Source organism: Xiphophorus couchianus, chromosome 7 (genome assembly GCF_001444195.1).
Source record: "Xiphophorus couchianus chromosome 7, X_couchianus-1.0, whole genome shotgun sequence".
NCBI classification, from domain to species: Eukaryota; Metazoa; Chordata; class Actinopteri; order Cyprinodontiformes; family Poeciliidae; genus Xiphophorus; species Xiphophorus couchianus.
Window position 1 is genome coordinate 17,852,762 of NC_040234.1, and position 21,250 is coordinate 17,874,011.

At 37.0% G+C, this 21,250-nt stretch overlaps 1 protein-coding gene across 5 annotated transcripts in view; it reads right to left on the minus strand.

Annotated features, from left to right (window-relative positions):
• pkp4 (plakophilin 4) overlaps nucleotides 1–21,250 on the minus strand; it is an 86,574-nt gene that overhangs the window by 42,498 nt on the left and 22,826 nt on the right. For all 5 annotated transcript variants that reach the window (XM_028022640.1, XM_028022639.1, XM_028022642.1 and 2 more), the window contains exons 3-4: nucleotides 7,668–7,780; nucleotides 2,178–2,212 (exon numbers count right to left, since the gene is read on the minus strand). In XM_028022640.1, coding sequence (XP_027878441.1) covers nucleotides 2,178–2,212; nucleotides 7,668–7,780 — 148 coding nt within the window. The remainder of the gene's footprint in view (nucleotides 1–2,177; nucleotides 2,213–7,667; nucleotides 7,781–21,250) is intronic.

Below are 21,250 nucleotides of genomic sequence, written 5' to 3' on the forward strand. Positions count from 1 at the left end.
CTACTACAGTTAAAAGGGGAAAAAAATTTTTTTAAGGCTTCTTACATGTCCTTACCAGGGTTACTAATATCTATATAGCCAACAATGTGTTCATACTGTGTCTTGATCTTATTCATTAAAGTAGAAGCCAAACAGAGCAGAAGAGAAACAGGAAGAGAGACAGACGGTATGCACAGAGGGAGCTTTAAAGCATCGTCAGGATCTCATGTTAATGTATGGCATCAGATTTAGGTTTCCAATTCAGGACTGCCAAATGTAGCAGCTTTCTGGTTACAGATTGCATTCCTGAACGCAGGTAAGAGTTTGCCAGTGAAATGCAAAATAGTCATATTCAAACAAAATTTTAAAATAATGTAGAAGTTTTATTTTAATTATAATTATTCTAAGGTCCAGTTGCATATACAAATAGCATCAGCAAGCAAACTTTTTCCAGGTTGAAAAAAAGCATATGTGGCATCTAGTGTCATTTAATTGAATTTACTGACTAGATGTCATCCCTAAACGTGTTGCATAAGCTCAAAATAATAGCAATGATTTTAATTGTGCTTTTTTATTTCATTTTTAAGAAATAATAAAATATGCAATTTTAAAATAAGAGCATGCTTACTGAAAAACAAACAAAAAACAACAACTATTTCATTATTTAAACACTTATTGTAGAATAAATTATATAAACTCAATGTTTTTAGGGGTACATTTTTCTTTCTAAAATCTAAGGGCATGCGTTTTCAATTTGAGGATAAGATTACTTTGTTTACTCTTAAATGTACCTTCTCTCCTCAAAAACCCTTGCTTGCTTACAATATACTGTCTCCTTAAAGCTGTGTTAGTCATGTTAGATTTAACATCTCTTGCACAAATATCTTCTGCTCCTGTTTGATTCCTTCACCTATTTGGACTTTGAGGATTTGAGAAAATATGTTTAAGCAAGGAAGAATGTTTTTTGAGCGTGAAAGGAACGTTTTGAGAAAGTGCAGTGTGAAATGTGGGAGTGAAAGTATGGATTCCTACACTTAAATTCAGACTTCAAACCATTTGCTGTTGGAAGACAAATTCCTCAAAAAATATAAATTAAACCCCTAATATTGTGAGAGGGTTATTTTTATTAAAACTTTATACTGATATATTTGTTTCATAATATCGAGTACTTTATCAAATTGTAGATATCACAATCGGGTAGTGTTGTTTTTTGGCAACACAAATGAGTCCCTTATAATTTATTCAGATGTCAGTGCAATGACCAGTGCTGAGACTGACAAAGCTGGACTCTGTGCTTGTTGTGCTCTGCTCTCAGTGGACATTAGGTGTGACTGCATTGACATTTCTAGAGGCAAGAAGACTTTCTGCAGTATCTCGTCTGTCGCAGGAGGAGAATAGAAGGCTCACGAATTCACAAAAAATGAGAGAATAAGCTCTAAACCCGTAACCCAGAGTTAAACTGATCTAAAATCTAAAATGTACACGATCAAATGTGACTGCGATTTATTATCTCCATTATGATTGTCAATCAACTCATTGCTAAAAACTAAGTAATTGTGATTAATCCCACATGCTGGTATGCCACTAATGAAACGCTTTTAGCAAGGAACTGAGGAGCAGACAGCAAATGAAAAGGGGAGTAATATTAATATTCCCAATGCATATGTTCAACTCTAACCCCCCATAGGCTCCTCTGACAGAATCAACAATAAAAGATTAATGACCAGAGCAAAGATTCTGCTTTGCTCTGTCTAATTAATAAACAATTAAAGATATTATTAAATGTTTTTTTCAATATCAGTATTTCTCTAAATATCTGATAAAGATGGGGGCTAAACAAAAAGATACTACAGGGTCCAGAGGAAAATCCTTTTGAAAAAAAATAGCTTAAGTAAAGATTGCAGAGGAAATGTAAAACATGGCAGAAATGCAATCCACATATAACATTGACAATACAAACAATGCCTGGTGTATAGTTAATATTTATATTAGTTACTCTGAAAGCACAGATGTGTAATAATACCAGTACATTAAAAACACTGACAGACAGAATTTACTTTCCCCCAGTCTTATTATTGCTATTTCACAAATTGTGCCGTGGCAATTGTACTTTTCAACCAATTGAGTTAAAACTGCAGTCACAATTTAAACACTTCCTCACACAATAGAAGTTAATTTTGTAGGTCTAGCCAACATACCTGCAGTTCGCCATGGCAGGGATTTCTCAGATGAGCTTCAAGGGGAAACAGAAATTACAAAAGTGAATCAATACATTGCTCCAAATAAAACAGACAGAAAAGAGACACCTATTTCAATACTCATTTTAAAACCAAGGGAATCAAGGAGAACAGAAAGTAATCACAGTTTTATTACAATATATTTCAGAACAAATTAGAAGCAATCATACTGTACAGCACATGCAGGCATCTAGTCTGGAAGTTAAACATACTGACACAAACCTGATAGGCAGGTACAAACTTACTCCAATGCAGAGATCATTTATCAGGGTAGCCATTCACAATGAAGTAATGCATGAGAATAATGACTTAGCCAGAAGTGCTGAAAGTTTGACTTCATTACTTCAAAACACAGGAAATAAAACATCTGGAAACGTTCTTATACATTTAGCATTTACATTTGTCTGCTCTTCCGATTCAGTACTTTGTAGAACTGCCTTCATCTGCAATTACAGCTGCAAGTATTTTTTGTCTCTACCAGCTTTGAACATCAACCAAATTTGACAATTAATATTCAGTTCAGTCCAGACAGGGTGGAGAGCGTTCATGAAAATCATTTTCAAGTCTTGCCACAGAGTCCTAATTGAATTTAGGTTTGGACATTGACTGAACCATTCTGCTACATATTTGATTTGATCTAAATCGGCGTTTCCCAATTCCGGTCCTCAGGCCTCCCTGCCCTGCATGTTTTAGGTGTTTCCCTTCTGCTACACACCTGGATTGAATATATGGGTGATCAACAGGTATCTGCAGCACTTGATGGTCATGCAATCATTTGAATCAGCTGCTCTGGAATAGAGGCACATCTAAAACATGCAGAGCAGGGAGGCCTGTGGACCGGAATTGGGAAACACTGATCTAAATCATTCCCTTGCAGCTCTGGCTTTATGTTGAGGGCCGTTGTACTGCTGGAAGGTGAACCTCCTCTACAGTCTCAAGTTTTGTCACAGCCTCCAACAAGTTTTTCTGCATATTTCGCTTGTATTGAGCTCAATCTACCTTCCCATCAACTGTGGCTAACAGTCCTGTTTGTGCTGAAGAAAAGTGTATTCACAGCATGATTCTGCCACCACCCTTACATTTGAAATAGCGCATTTTAGAAGATGTGCAGTGTGCGACAAGAGTTCAAATTTGGTGTTACACAATCACAGCATGTTCTTCCACATATCTGCTTGGTCCCCTTCTTGACTTGTGACAAATTGCAAATGGGACTTTTTTACATCCTACTTTCAATGATTGTTTTCTTCTTCCTTTTTTGAATATTTTTTTCCAACTGCTGTTTATTAAACAGTACATGGACAAGAATGTTGTTTCATAACCTAATTCTGCTTTAAGCACCTCCACAACATTATCACTGACCTGTCAACTGTGTTTCTTGATCTTCATAAAGATAATTTTATTCTTTAAATGTTTTATTAAAAACCCCCTGAGGCCTCAAAAGAACTGGATTATTTACCAACTAAGTGACTATAAAATACAACTGATTGTACTAGGTTTTTATTTAGGGGTATAAAAGTAAAATGGGCTAAAGATAAAAGCAAGAAACACTTTTAAACTTTTTACATTTTAAAAATAAAAAAAAGACCAACAGGTTTTAATGCATGACTATGGAGTGGAAGAACATGTTTTCTATACTACAGTGCTACATGTTGCACTGTAGCAACATGTGCTAAAGTTATTGAGGTATTAATAATACTAATGCAAAGCACTGTATGAGGGCAAGGTAACACCACACATTTTCCTTTTCTGGTCTGGAAATAAAGACTTGAAAATGCCACGATGCTAGTTAGCTGTGTTACTGTATAAAAACACCTAATGACGCTAAACATCAATGAAACCCTTTCTGACCAAGACGAGTGTCACCTGCCACTCATTATGACAAGCAGAAGGCCTCAAAGCAGTGTCACAATGATAGCCTGTTTGCTGATCATTAATATCAAGCATTAGTTGTTGCTAGTAATGGTATACTTTCTGCAAGGTGACACTAAATGAGCTTTAGTAAGAGAAGCTCTCAGAATTTTAATAAGGATGTTGCCAATTAAAGAAAGGAAGTTGGGAGAGTTGTGGTCCACTGAACCATAGCAGATGGAGTAAAAGAATCGCTGATGATCATCATCATCATGATAGCAATGTGTCTATATGCTGAAAGCTGACCACAGACTTGGAAAAGGTGCTGCTGTTAAAAGTAAAACCATCAAGATACACAATAAGTCTCTGTCTTATAAACACTTAATTTCCTATGAAGCATCTCTGCCAGTGAGCAACTAGCCAAGTGGAATTTCAACATTTTCAAGCTTTTGGACAGAGGACATATTTGATGACCATCGGGTTTATTCTTGCAGAAATTAAGTTAGTTACCAGAACTACAGGTTTTATGAAGTGACTCTCATCAGTACCTTTAAGTGTTCTCTCACCTCAGCCGCAGTCCTGCTGTGCTTTTTAAGCCAGTCAATGTGATTTCTAGCTTTAAAGCTGACCTCTATTCAAACACAAATATCCTGTGAAGAACATTTCATTTGCCCTTCTCTAGCTTCAACAAAAGATGGGTAACAGGTGTGAAATGTATTTTTATAGGATTTACAGGTGGTCTTTTTGCCCTGGTGAATAAGTAAGAGCATTTACATGTGGGTAGCTTAACTGATTTCAAAAGCTAAACTCTAAAGCGTAATATAATAATATAGATAGAATACTAGATAGAAATAGAAAATTTTTTTCCTAGGTAAACTTATTATTATCAAACAGCTATTTACTTTGGTACTTGTCTGAAGAAAAAAAAGGATAATTTGTGCTTATTTAGAAAGAAAGAGACTCAAATCTTGCAAATATACAAAAACATTTCAGGCACTGTTTTGCTTTCATTGTTTAAAAACAACTTATTAAAAGTTAATGTTCTGCTGATGAGGACATTTTAAGCTGCTTACCTCCACAATTAGGGTGTTTCAAAGCAACGGTAGCAAGCTTGTGATGATGTTATGAGAAAACTGTGATGACATGGACTTTAGTCATTTGGCTCTTAATTAACTGTCTAACTTCAGACGACCAGCAAATATCACCTTGTGGTTCTGTCTCTTTGACAGGCATGCGATTTTTAATTAAAGCTGTTGAGCTGAAAAAATAAAACACATGCAAACAAACAAGACAGCATGAATCCAAATCGAATATTGTAGCTTTCCCTTTCAAATCCTCATAACTCCAAAATGATGCCCAAAATGGACATTAAAAAGAACTATCAACAGTGATGTGGATCAATGTTCTAGACTTCACCCCTAAAAGGACAGTTGTTACAACACAAAGTCCAAATAAAAGGTTTGAAAGCTGTTTTCAAAGAATTTAAGTACACACCTATAAAGCAGTCCCACTTCAAACAAGAAAAAAGGGGAAATGGACACTCAGTGGTGCAGACTGCAGGTATGCAGGCTGGAGAGTATGGACTGCCTCAGGGCATTGGGGTTATTATCACAAAGATAGAAAATATCACACAAAGCCATTATGCCACATATCTAGTTTTAGCCCTACAGTATCACAGTCCATTATACAATGAATTCAGCTCAGACACTTTATCGAATGCACAGGTCTGTAAGGACATCAAAAGGCCTTTAACTGGCTTGGTGTCACTTCACACAATTAAAAAATTTTACTTTCAAAAACACAAAAAAATGTCTGTCATATCGTTCCTACATTTTAAACGCCTTTTATTGAGAAGCCTGAAAAAAGTATGGTTAAGTTTTCTCAAAATGTAAAATATAGAGTATAAAATCTTTCCACAGCATTCCACTGTAACAGGTAAGAAAGTTTTTCTCGCTAACAAAAGAGACAGATTTTGTTGTTTGGAAATATTTAGCAGTAAGACAAACACAAAAAGCCAAATTGGGGAAACTAAAGAAGCATCAACCATCAAACTTATAAAGGTAACATTCTTTTTAAACTACAGTTTTGCTAGTTACAAGCAGAACACCTCTTAAGCAACAGACTGCAGACTGGCTACTGGATCAGAGAACCTTACTAATTATCAGCTAATATTAGCTTATTATAATAGTGTTACTCTATAAAGAACATGTTTATTCAAAACATGAGAATATCATGCAAACAACATGCCAAATCTAAATGTTCACTTCAGTAAAGTGTAAACAGACTAGATGGCATTATGGTAGAACCAAACAATTCAGCTATAATTTGATTTAAAACAACAGATCCAAGCAGTAAATATTCGGAAAAAGCACCAAACAACTGTTAAGAAATAGGCCGCCAATATTGGGCCGCTACTCAAAATCCAATAAAATGAAATATGTTCTGCAGCATGGTTAGCAATACACAGTTAAAGTTGAATCTAAATAACTTAATACATTTGGAATACAGTTTTGACTGATGGAAATGGGAGCTAATTTATTAGACCTATTTAAAGACAGAAAATATGTACTTGAAATCCTTTGTGATGACTCAGAAAATGCTTCATTTACTGTCTGTAAATACTAAGCCATTAATTTGTCAGTAGACATTGAATATAGGTTTATCTCATGGCTGTTTTATTTTAAAAAGTCAAGCTTTTGCTTACATGTATTAGAAGTATGAATTTAAAAGTGACAATATGTATAAGAGTGCAATAAAAAAATGTTCATTGTCTGAGTGATTTTTTTAATCTTTGTTGAAATAAATTCAGTAAAAAATTACACTGATTAGAAATTACACTTCTAATCAGTAGCTTACTTCTGATTAGAAGCAAACTTAGAGTAAATCATAGAAAACGCAGAGATTGTTTTTGCCTTATAGGATATCACATATGACACTGAGTTTAACAAATGAACCTCACATACTTGAGCTAAAGAAATGGACTGCCACATAAAGTGCCTTGCAAAGATATTCACATCACAAGAGGTTTTTGTAAATTTCATCACATTACAACCACAAACGTCAATGTATTTCATTATAATTCTGACAGAACAACACAAGGGCGGCAATAATTAGTCAAGAGAGACAGACAGGGTTTTCAAGATGTTTAGCCTAAATACTTATTTAGCCCCCATAATTCTATACCCCCAAATTAAATGATGTGCAACTAATTGTCTACATCTTTCAAAATCATGCATAATCTTTTCTTCCACATTAAAATGATGCAATACATGTCGCATACATTTTTAATAAAATACATTTAAGTTTATTATGACGTAACAAAATGTGAAAAGGTTTAAGCAATATGAATGTCTTTGCAAGGCAGAGTTGGTATGATGATTACGTTTACTATCAGTTAGGATGCAATAGGCAAATAAACAAATTTACATTTACTTCAACTGAATACCAATTCATACACGTGTATTAAATTAAAAGAAAAAATATAGAATTGAGATCATCTGATTACGATTCTATAATACCAGAAGGCTTCACACACTATAGAGTGTGGTGTCTGCTGTGAAGGAAGGAAAAGCCATGTGTCGTGTGTGCACAGCTTCTCATTACCTGCTGCTACCAGCGCCTGGTGACTCGGCCCCAAGTCTGCATCTTTCCAGCTGATTGGCCACAATCTGCCTCTCCACTTCCAGCTCCCTGGTTAGGCGCTCAAATTGAAGCTCCTGCACATGAACACGACAAATAGAAACATGTGACTCAAGGCTGAATTAATGTGAAGAGAGGGCTTTCTGCAGTTGCATCGACAAATACAACAAATGGGGAATGAAAGTAAAGGCAGCAGATTGGCAGGTAACAGCTTGTTCCCACAGTGTTCTAGTAGTTTATAAGTACATGATGCAATGAGCCTTAAGTGAAAGACTCAGGTAACCCAGCATCAAATAAAACAGTTTCTTCACCAAAAACGTAAAAAAGTATGCATGTATCCATACAGAATCTAATGTTTAGATACTTAAGCAGACTTTCATGTGGCCTATATGATAATGTCATTTTTGCAGCCCACACAGAGGGATAAGCACCACTTTAGTGGGTGATATTTAGCCTTCGTGGTGCTGTTCCTACGGGAGTTGGGGAGGAATCAGCATTTGACTAATTACCTACCATGAGCAAGGCCATTACTTGCATAGCTCTCTAGCTTCAAGCACTGCATCATGACACTCATAAGACCCACAAGGTCCTCTGTTCACATAAAAATTGTGCCACACACACACTCTTATTTGCATATATCTGAAGAACATTTTTATTCCACCTCGGATCTAATTTGGCAGAAAAAAAAATTTTTTTGTCCATTACTCTAGTGAAAAAGACCTCACTCACTGAACAGATGGAACGCTCCTCTGCTCGCTATCCTTAGCTGTCCCATGTAATGACCATTACCGCGGTCAATTACATTCACAGCCGACAGCATACACAAACAGACATCCACACTCTGCAGCTATCTGCAGCTTTTGTGACCTGTCTGAAGACATTTAGTCACCCTACCTCACTAAGAACATCCTACATTTCACACCTCTGCTGTGTTCCCCTGGGGGTGCACCGAAACTTCCTCTCCACATCGCAGACTCCTCACCCCTCCCCCAAAATACCACATTATACTCTCCACTGCTCACCTCTCCTTTGCTCTGCTTCAGCTGAAGATATGTGAACCTTGACTGCAGTGAGACGGAACTTACAGGAAGAAAAACTGCTACACCCTGTTTCCTTAACGTAAAGGGACTGCTACTGTTGCTAGGATTAGGTGTCTTACCAAAGTGTTCATGCCACTTGGATATTTCCACATTTCATCACGCTACAACTGCAAGCATCTATTAGTTGAATTTTATATGACAGACCAGCACAAATAATGCATATACCATGCAAAAGGGCAAGCAATGAGAGCAAGTTTGTTTTGAAGCATGGTATTAACTGCACAAGATAACAACAATCATGTGTCCTAGATTCTACAGAGAACAGATCAAATGTATGGTGGAAAAAGACACCAAAATGAAAGACACACTGCCTAGCTGAACAGTGAGATCTCAGAGATTGGCTGTTCCCTGCAAATGTCACTATTCTTAGGCCTGCCACCTCTATGCCTTCTTTCTTCTAAGCTTATAATCCAATTGGCGGTTTGGCAAAACATCACCCGCTCACATCCAGCGACTTCAACACAGGCTTGTGGTGTGTGCAAGTAAAAGAAATTGCAACTGTTGCATCTTCTCAGTCGCTATAGCAAAAAAATATATGTACATCATGGGATACTTACTGGCTTTCAGATTAGCAAGTAAGTGTTGGAAGTTTAACTTTTGATATTTAGATTTCCTTGTAGCCTAAAGCAAACTTCTTAAACCCAAAGCTGCTTATTCTCTGTAGTAACAAGAGAAAAGGAGAATGTTCCAGAATTTCCTGCACTGAGTTGGATTTTCCACACCTTTTGTCTTGCTTGATGTATTGGCTACTGTTCTTCGAGCTACAGTGCTAAACTGTAGACGTACTTGACCGATGTAAGCATTTTCTCTACAGTTGCAGTATATAGGAGGACTGCTGACGTTAGGACGAAAAAGGAACAAGACTCAATCAACACCGAACAAGAGTACATGTTTTCTTTCATGCTGAGTATAGTATGTGTGTTTGTAACATCTACACCAAAAAGGATTATATCCATGCCTCACACTCTTAGCCTCTCCCTGACCCAAACATTAAGACTAATATGCATATTGAAATATAAATAAGACGAAAGTGACAAATATATACATTTTCATAATTTTTTCATTAACTCATGGACTTTCCAAACTTCAACACACAAAAGACTAAAGGTTTTAAGCATAACTCACCACCACTTCAGGCTAAGCCTAGGAGTAATCAGCAAAATGCTGATCCAACCATTGTAAGTCCAGTCTTGGTTCAAACCAGTCATAGCATCGGCAGAGAGAAAGAGAACAGTGGCAATAGGTTAGAGGCTTTCCTGCAGCAACTAGGCCCCAAATACCTTTATTTGCCATTACAATGAGTCTGTTAGGCATGATTTGCCAGCAGTTCCAGAGCTGAATCAGATTCTGTCCTCTTGTGTCCTTTGACAGGCCCTAAAGAAAGATGACACATGGCAGTAGATCAAACTAGAAACACGTACACTGCCCCTGTCTTTTCTATGGGCGCTGCTGACAACACATGACCCATCTGCAGTGCCTGAAGTGGTTCCTGCTCACTGCTGCTTCAGCATTTACGAGAGAAGCTCAACACACACTCGTCCAAAATGATGTACATATACTTTACATTAATTCAGGAAGACCAATGTCCTCCTATATACATAAATACAGGCAATATATTTCCATTATGCAACAAGATTGTCAAACACCAAAAATAGATGCAAATTGGAAATATTGTTTCAGAACATAAAGCAGTTGAAATGCACACTCAAAATAAACATTGAGAATTACTGATATGCAGAAAACTACTCATAGATCTAAATACAACCTAAAAGCATAATTAATTAAAAATGTGTGTACACCATTTCTTTTCATCACAAGTGGACTTTTCCAATTTATAGTTGTAGATATTTTAATACATATTTGACATAACACTTACTGCCATTTTAAATAAGATGGCATGATTTTTTATTTGAAACCATGAACAGAAGTTAAAAAAAGGTTCTGGCCTATATAACAACTTAGGTGTCCTTACTAAGCTGAATGCATTCAGCCCTCCCCCAAACACCCCACTAAATATTGCTCTTTAGTGGGCAATATTCAATACTATGTATTAATTATTTAACAATATTTTTCGCTAAAACAATAATTTAGAATATTACAGTGCAGGTTTATCAAGTGAATATGTTGTTCTTAAAACTTATTTGCAAATGTGATGTTATGCTAAGAAGGTATTAAAATGCTTATTTTGAAGTTTTCACAATTAGAGACAAAATGTTAAATTAAAATTTTGCTTTAGAGGGTGATCAAAAGAAGTTCAACCTCCATAAAAACTGTTAAATAGCTCTGTGTTGCAGATATAAAAGCAGAAGCTAACTTGTGGCTTTGCATTTACTTGTTGGTTTCACTGTAGAGAATGATTTTGTCTTCAGGTAATTCTAACTTAATTGTAAACAAAACCACATTATTGTGTCACCTATTTGCTTTTTAATTCTCTTTTTTCAATTCTGTTTTAGTTTAGTTATAGTTCTAGCCTGCTGGAGAAGCCTCTTGCGTCCCCTGAGATCTTTGCTGCTCACTCTAGGAACTGAACTACAATATAAGAAGGACTACTGCTTAGACACCCACTTTAAAGCATTAGGTAGATAAATTGCCTAATTTCTCTAGGTTTGTTCAGCTTTCTTCTCCTGAAAGTGGCAGGTTCTTACTTTAATACAGAATTATTACTGTTAAGTTTGTCAATAATATTGTAAGGTGTGAGAAATGGATTTTGAGAGTAGCATGGTCAACAACATGACAAAATGACAGACTTGCAGTATAAACAATGTCTAAAACTGACCTGATCATCAACTGGAATAAACTCAAGATGGGAGCTCATTTGTGATATACGAATCCATTTAGCATAGATGGTGCAGATGGCTTTCCCACTTAACTGAAGAATCTAACTGATATTTGTTTGTTCATTAAGTGGCAATGAGGCCTGACAGCTCTGCACCCTCACTGCAGTGATGCAAGGAAATTCCAGCCAGAGACGGAAACTGCTGCACAGTAGGAGAATAACAGAAGAGGTTAAAGGATGTCTGCAGCAGTAGACACAGAAAAGCCGGCCTTAAGGGTGAAAGAAGACAACAAGCCTTGGAGCAGGGTGTTGGGAGGAACCAGGCATTGTAATTATTTAGGAAAGCTGCATACAGTCACACCTATTTTTCAGTCCAGAGTTTCATTCACCGTTTTTTTTTATGATGGGAGGTTTCACAAGCCTTCTCCAACAAATGTAGTAGACTCTCAGTAAGTAAAAGGAGGGTGGCCTATGATCAATCTATTTGTGAAAGGTATTTGAGTGTGATACATGCTAGCATCTTTTTTAACAAAAATCTGTTCATTAGATCAATATTTAAAATTTTTTAAACTGTAATGAAATTTATGATCAATAGGCTCTAAACAGCCTTATTAACAAGCAATAGTCCAAATCACCTAATTTCTCTACCTTTTTAACAAGTCTTCTGTTGCTTTAAAAGAGAACCACTTTACCCAAAAATGTATTTGTTTTATTTTCCTCTGATGTTGGGTATTTAAAAACATTTCAGACCTGTTCTTGCTCTTACTGAGACAACTCAACATGGATCTTCAAAAATGACCCACTAAAATGAAGTGTAAAAAGGAGGTTTCCAATTTAATTTTAGATTAACAATTAAAATGTCATTCGAGAATGACATATGTGGTGGATGCTATTAAAGGAGCTGTCATCTCCAGTGTAGTTCATAGCACAAAAGAGAATGACAACACTGTGAAAGACTGTCAATAACAAAAACTGCCTGAGTGGGAGGGTGAAGAAAAACCATGTTTTTATTAACACATTCAACAAAAACTTCAAATTTTTGTAAAGACATTAATGCTGTGTACTTTTTTTTACCTTCTCTCCTCCAGGATGATATTCTTCACTCACTTACAAGATAGTGATGTAAATGAGATCTGATTGGGTTAGGCAAAATGACAAAACAATAGGACGTTTCAGGCCACTTTCCAAATTTCAACATAATTTTAGCTGCACTTATGCCTCATTAACAATCAACTTTCTCAGAGAGTAGTTTACAAATTATGATGTTGATGAATTTAGATAATCTGTGAAGGCCTCACAAATTTGTTGAAGATCAGGCAAAATAATGTGTCCTACCTGTATATGCTGCAAAAACAGAGTACCCGTAAAGGTAGTACACCTTTACAGGTACTACTAGACCCGTAAAGGTGCACCATCGTTGACAGATAGTGTTGTCTGGAGACGACCAACACGAACTTCCTTGTATGTAGCTTATTGTTAGCTTTAATATAAAGTGAACTGTTATATCCTCATTGGTAAGTTGCTTTACCCACCCACCACCAACAGGTGCCATGATGAAGAGAAAATCAGTGTTATTCATTCCACCTCTCAGTGACAATAATGATATACCTCATCTGTATACAATAAGCTGGATCTTTCTCCCTAGAGTTCTGCTGCTAATATAAAAGCAGAGCCCAAATAATTGGTGATTTATGGAAGAAAACACAGATCAAATTGTCAAAGCAGTTTAGTACAAAAGCATTTTGCTGCCTTTCAAAATTGGAATATTTGTATTATTATATTTTTGAGCTAGACTTATCCTTCCTTTTATGTTGCTGTTATAATAATAAAAAAAATTATACTACTAATCAAAATTCTGAGACATTAATCCAGTTAATAGGACCAACTGAATCCATAACTCCTCGACAGGAGGTAAAGGCCTTATAAGGTGCAGCAGTGAATCTACACAGCCAGAGCAAATCTTGTACATCAGTGAACATACAATTTCACTGAAAGATCAATAGTGTTGTGTCAGACAAAAAGAAAGTTTCTCTGGGCAATAATGAGAAGAGTGAACAATGTAGGGACTGTCAATCAAGAGACCAATGCAGTGAACAGAAATTGCACTGACTTGTGTGATTACCTAAAGATCAATCATTTAGAGAAAATCATCTGAAAGACATTTACAGTGGATAAAAGGTGAAAAAAAACCTTGGTAGTGATTCAAAACAGGAGGTTTAACTAAACTCCACACATCTGAATGAAGAAGACAACTCTTGCTCCCCAAAGACTGCATCCTCTGTGCCTGGTATTGACAGTGCCAATGATCACAGTTATAATGATGATGATGATGATGATGATGATGATGATGACAGTGACGCTGATGAGTATTAGCAGGCTAGTTGAGGGGAGTGCTCCCATGGCTGTGTTTAAATCGACAGCGCATCATGTCAGGCTAGAGCGCCGCTCCTTTGACTTTATGTCACATTGAAAGGAGATCCTCCTCTGCTCTCTTCTTCTATTTTCTGTTTTCAGCTGCACTGAAAGCCTCTTCTCACAAACTATTCACAGGTGACAGTCTCTGTGACTCTCTCCATCATAGCTAGTCTAAGTATGTCTTTTTCACATATCTGAGCGTTTTTGTCTTTGCTTTGTGTATCTGAGCACTCTCCTTCACCTGCATCTCTCACCTATGAATATGCCTCACCCCCTCCCTTAAATACTCTCCTCCCCCCATGGGGTAATTGCTCGGAGCCAGGCTTCCATTTTTATGACTATAATCGAGGCCAGAATTTGTATGCCTCTAGATTTCTCCTTGCCTGTGTCACAGCGGCAGCAGCACGCAGAGGAAGGGAGATAAAACCCTCAGGACTGGAGAAAATCACTAGTCGATTGTAATTAGAGTTCTTATTTCGCCTATGGAAGTGGAACAGGCACCATCGCCTGTAGAGAGAACTCACCCTGTCTGCCGCTCTTATGGCATGGAAATGCAAAGTAGCAACATAACTGCCTCGAGCCTTTACCTTGACCCAAACTAATAACTCCTTTACCTAGGTCATTCAGACAAAGGTGTACTTGGCTTCATTAAAACAAGATGAAGGCCTGCATGATTATCTCAAATGTGTCATATTTCAGCCAGCACAACAGAGCTTTAAAAAGAACTTGAAGATGCAACAATGAAAGCAACAGTTCCAGCAGTTCCTGAGTGTATACAAAACATTCTTCATCTGTCTATGCCTAACCTAGGAGAAAAAAGTCTGTCTCCAGTTTGTCAGGGAATGGCAGGAGGTACACAAACTGTTCATGTGCAATTGACTCAAACAAAAGAGGAAATTTCCAGTGTGGTGTGTTTTGTTGTGAGGCGGTACGCTGAGACACCAGAGTGAGTCCTTAGTGAGAGGCCTTTTTGCCAGCTTGGCCAGATGTGTAGATGTGTCTACAACCACAGCTCTCTCGGCAGATAGAAACAGACAAAACACGTGTTTCTGAAGTTAATGGCCTAAAAGGTTTGCATAAAATATTAGGTGGGTTATTCTTTTTCAAACAATTGTTTAATTTAGCAGGCAAGGTGATACCATTTTTGAGAATAAAGCAATTAATTTTTGCAAGTATATACTTTAAAAATATAGGAAGACTGAGCTCAGAAAACATTGACAAAAAACTGTAGATAACAGATAATGTGGCACTGGCACAAACAAAAAAGAAACAGCAAACTGCTTTTGTGTGTGTAGCAGGCAGCCTTACAAAGCCCCCCAAAGATGCTCACTCCCCTTCAGTTTTTTCATATTTTGTCAAGCCACAATATGTATGTAATTTTAGGTGAAAGCTCAATGACTCATGTTTTGGTCTCATCTGGCAAGAACACCTTCTTATGCCTGTTTGTGTTGCGATTAAAAGTCGTCCTGTTCTCAGTTCCTCCCATCTGAGCTTTGGATCTTTGCAGCTCCTCCAGAGTTACTATGAGCCTCTTTGCTGCTTTTCTGATTAACTCTCTTATTTAAAGGCCTGTTATTTTCTTAGTAGGGAGAGTTTCACTCCCTGTCATGCTCTTAAAATCCCTCTGAGAACTTCATACTATTAGATATTATTTTAGAACCTAGAACTAGTTTAACATTCTCCACAGCTTTAGCTCTCCTCTGTCTAGCTTGTTCTTTGGTCTTCATGATGCTGTTTGTTGGTCAATCTACAAATGTCGGAGGCCTCCACAGAAAAGCTGTATTTATTAGAGGTGTGCCGAACGATCGGCAACCGATCATACCGACGGAGTTTTGCTACATCGAGACACCCTGCAGAAAAAAAAGGGCATCCGGAGCATCCAGGTAGCAGGTAAAGCAGTGCACAACTACAAACATTCACCCGGATTAGCATCACAATCAGAAAGCTAAACAAACAACCCGAAAAATAATTCAAGTCTGGCGGTATAAGACACTGGTTCTGCTCTCGCTCTTGAGCCGCCACTACGCTCTACTGGCAGTAATATTTCACAGATGTAGCGCCGCTCAACCTCCACCAGACAGTAAACTCTCACACCGAACGTCTGCTTAAAGCTGCAGCATGTAACTTAAAAAAAAAAAAAAAAGATTTTAGATATGTATTAAAATATGTCTATTATGTCTAAATTAGGTGAATTTATTGGCAGATAATTTTTTCATTTTGCCAGATAACATACACTGTAGTATCATATATACCTAAAACAAAAAAATTAACAGTCATTCCAGGCAATTGGCAAAGATCGGTGATCGGCAGAGATCGGCCTCATGAATGATTGGTATCGGATTCGGCAGCAAAACATCTTATTGGAGCATCCCTAGTATTTATACTCAGTAATTTATTAAAATTGAATTTTATTTAGAAATATGAAAGTATAGAGGCTTGAATACAAATGTATGTACTTATAAAAAATGCAAAAGCCATACACTACCACATATAAGCCCAATAAAAATATATCAACCTTGTGATTTTAACATGAAAATAAGAAAATTTTGAAGGACATAGTAGTTAACGCTCAATTGGTATGTTGATTTTCAAAAAGACAAAAGCTTCTTCACCAGCTCCTGTTCCTCTAAGGTTTCCCAGCATAATAAGGACGTGCATATTAACCTATGTAAAAAAGAAACCCTGGAGGGCTACTATAGACACTAAGTGCACATTAAGTAGGGCTTTTTGTGGACAATATAAAAGCTGGAAAAACTGAAGGGTCTTTGATTCCTGAAGCTAATTTTCTTGTGCAAGATGCATTTGAAAGCAGTTAATAGGTCAAATTCATCACTGGAATGCTCTTAAATGAAATGACCTCCTAGGCACTAATGCCTGCATGGTGGATTTAAAAGGATTCGCTCAAGAGCCAAAACTACTGAATAGATTAAAACCCCCTTTGAGGTCCAACGTTGAACCATCTATTTCCTAAAGTAATGTGAGTGTTAATAGGCAGCTGCTGATAGACTGTGGCACTAAAGGTGCCTCATTTATGAATGGTAAATAGAAATAGTAACTGCATTGTATATACAACTACATGATCAAATACATAATTACATGAACTAAAGAACAAAACAAGTATGGACAGTCTCAATCCCAAAACAGTTGGATTGTTGTGTACAATGTAATAAACAGAGCAAATGATTTGCCCAAAATCCAATATCTGTGGTTCAGGGCACTTGGAGAAAGTCAGGTTGGGAACCTAACATAGCAGAAAATCAATGCTAAAAACCCTTAATCCTAAAGCTCTCATATCATTCAATCACTCTCAGTGCATGCAGTTTATTCTTCTATCAGCAAGATACTTTTTAAAACCATATCACACAAGAAAGAATCCACATGCTAACATGCTGATCATTAGCATCTTTTCTGGGATTATATTGATTTAAGACAGAACAAAGCTGTTCAAATGATTGGAAATATTTTGTTTTTGTGGACACCATGTCCTGCAAGCTGAAAAGAAAATGGACTATATAGCTGGCTGTGAGCTCTCAGTACAAAAGCTTGCACCTCTGATTATGCAGGGTACTTGACTCTCAATGGAACGTGAAACTTACAGAAAGATACCATGAAAGCTAAAGCGCATCACTGGGTTTTAGACCCCAAAAAATCCATATGACTTTTTTGTTTCATTTTTTGAGGAAGGTCAAGAAAACATTGGCTGCATATATTATAGTAGTATGGCTTTGCAGTAGAGGAATAAGAGTGCAAAAGGGTCTGACTGCAGTCTGAAAATAACTTCTACAGCAAAACATGATGAAGACAACTCTTGGAGTCTGACTGGGTAGAATTTTATTTCAGATAAGAAGGAAAAACATTTCTACCACAACGTCCGGCAACCTGTCCACTCAGTTTCCAGACTTTTGGCTGTCAGAGAAAGGTGCTTTTTGAGAAAGATTAGGACCATCAAATTCCAGACAAGTTAAATAGCAAAGGTTTTTACTTTAAACTGTGCAATATCATGAGCATTACCGTGACGTGTACAAGGTTTACCAAATGAATATTAAGCAAATTGGCAACACTGCAGATGAACAAAACCAAGCTGCAGCGGAGCCAGCGTACACCATGCCCCTCAATACAGCGCTGTGTACGAAGTGACGACATGTCACTTTTATGCAGAGATGCGCTTGGACAGGAATGGTGATATTTCACAGGTTGATAGCTCTACCAACTTTCCCTATGTCTACATAGTTTCATAATATTCAGATAATACTTTTAGTGTATTAATATTGGATTTCAACATCGGTCCAAATTTTCATATTTGTGCATCTCTAACAATTTCTTCTCTGTAATTTATAAAGTTAACCCGTGACAATAGCTCACTTTTTAAGTTAAGCTGGGCAATAATTATACAAAAATCCAAAATTACATTCTATTTAATAATGAAGCAGCAGGTTATCAAAGAAATTTATAATAAAAAAATGTCTATACTTCAGATTTTTGTTTATATATTCATATTCAGTCAATTTAATAAATGAAGGCTCACTTTGCACAGCCATTTATAGCTTTTTATCCACGTTTCCCATTTTTGAGTGACTAGATTTGGCACCTTCTTCACACACAGAAAACATATATGCCAACTATGTACCAGGTGGCGGTACATAGACCGCGATGGTATAAAATTTATTTTCTGGTTCGTTCATATGGTTACACTTATGCTACGGATCAGTCACAACAGCAGCCAGCTGTGTTCCGTTGTTCTGTTGGATCAGCATGTTGTCAGAATAGCCTACATCCAGTAGGTATGCATGCATGCACATGCGCATAAAGATATTCGCAACATTTAGAGAAGCTGTCAGTTCAGCATACGCAACAAGATACGACAAAAATAAGTCAATAAATAGTTTTCAATAATAACTAGATGGATATACAGTACATGCACTATATGTATTTAAAGCAGGGCCTAGCAGTAGCCACAGTCAACTACAAAACACGGCCCATATAACACGCTCTGTATAAAACTTGCCTCCCTGTTCCTTGATGATAGTCTGACTGGTTAACCGCTAAGTCATGCTGCCATACAGCTGTTAATAACAAAGTTTACGACGATCTAACTTCTATGTGATGATGTTATGTTTCTGATTAAATAAAAGCATATAGCAATGACAGTTTATATTTGTCGGACAGATATAGTCGTCAGTGTGTGTTACGCGTATGGCGATCTGATGACGTACTGATCTGACAGAACACCGTCTATCTGCGCCACCTGCATAAATACACCCAAGCACTTCGGCCCTGTTTGCTCTAAACCAGTCACCACGAAGTAGTTCGGGGAGGAGAAAGGCTGTCGGATCTCATGCACCCCGCCAGTCATTTTAAGGATACCTATTGGTCCCTCGAAAAATGATAAAACCCTGGATCAATCAATGACCAAATTTGAAAATTAGACGTTATGTTGCTAGCCCTCAGCATTCGTTAACAACTCATAGGTGGAAGTGAGAGCGTTGTGCAATACAAATAATCACCCGGATGGAACATGGTGCACTAAACAGTAAAACAAAATTCAACAAAGCTTCGAGGCAGATAATTTGCCTTAATGAATTTTAATAATTAATTGTTACTGTCCTAAAACAAACAGCCAATTAAAAAAAGTTACAAACCACGTACTAATAATATTTCCCTGCAGTCTATTTTCTCAGATATTGCATGCAAAAAGTCCTTTGTGCTTCAAACAGCAATGATGACTGCAGTTCAATACATTGTGTAGCTTTAACATGCACTGACTAATTATAATAAACATTTAGTAGAACCATTACTCTTAAATTTAACTAATGTCCTTTGGTTGGAGAAGATAAATGTCCAAAGTTTATTATGTTACAAGAATGTAGTCTTTTTAGAAAATTCAATAACATTGTGTTATCGCTAGTTGAAAAGAAGAAGTAGGTGTAATGATATTTTCTCTTAAATTACTGTAGCAATAACATTTTCTAATGGGTAGATAACAAAAGTCTGTTACATATAACGTTACAACGTTATATGTAACAGTAGTTATTATATTACCAGTATCAGTAGTTATTATATTACCATCTGTTAAATGCACGTGTGTATATCATATGTTAAAAAACACAAACCAACAAGGATAAAGATAAAGATAATTTGAATGACAACAAATTAAATGCTTAGACAAGAAAGATGAGAGTCATAAAGACTGAATCCACATGAAATAGTCGTTCAAAATTAGTGTCTTTACAGTCACAACTTTCACTACACAGCTTTAATTACACTTAAGACCAAAGAGATAGAAACTACCAGCTCCTTGATTATCCATAAGAGAACCCTTACAGCTGAATTAAGTTTCATTAGGACACTAAGTACTAAAGAAAGAGTTTTCAAAGTTAATTCTGAAACATAATGCAACCCATTAATGATTATGATGGAAAAATATGAGGTACTGAAAGGAAAAAAAGTGCAGTGTTCAGCAAGAAATGCCCTGAATATTGAACATTTAAAATAGGCTTGCTTGAAATCATTGTGAATGTGTCTCCCATAAAAAGGAAAGGAGACAGTGAAGACATGTCCAAGCAAAGGAGCACTCTGTGAGAAGGAAATCATAGTATGCTGGTGAATCTATCCTTGTTTGGGCATCTTGGCAAACCTTGAGCAACTGTTACTACAACAGTTATTGAAACAGGACTTGGAAACAAAAAGAAAGAAAAGCAGACCAAAAAAGGGATTGGTAAGGAAACTGCAGGGAAGGAATTTAACAGGCAAAAAGAAAGAGAAGAAAAAGGAACAACTGAACTAAAAAGCTAGTCATTTTAAGCTTGTGCTCTTAAAACACACATGGCCTTTGGCAGAGCAGTCCTACATGTTTACATCAACAGAGCAATCCCTGGAAGGTCTCCTCAACAATCACAGGAAAACCATTAAGGCAGAGAGGAAAAACATTCTCACATTTGCCAAGAGTGACCTCTCACAAACTTTCCTTTCTACTCACCCTTTTATTTTCCTGTCCAACTCCGCTCTGTCCGGAGAGCGAAGAACGATCATCTTACTGTCTCAACTGTTCCGATAGCAATTCTCTTTAAAGCATAGCTCCAACCAGTGAGTCAGACAGTCATTCAGAAAAGCAACAGTTCAGGCGGACTACTTGCTCTTCCTGCTTGCCTGGATGGATATCTGCTCGAACCGGACGAGCAACTGAGAAATACTCAAATACTCTAAGGAAGGACGTGACATGGACAGGTGCTCCCCCCTTCCCCTTCCTTGCTTGTGGA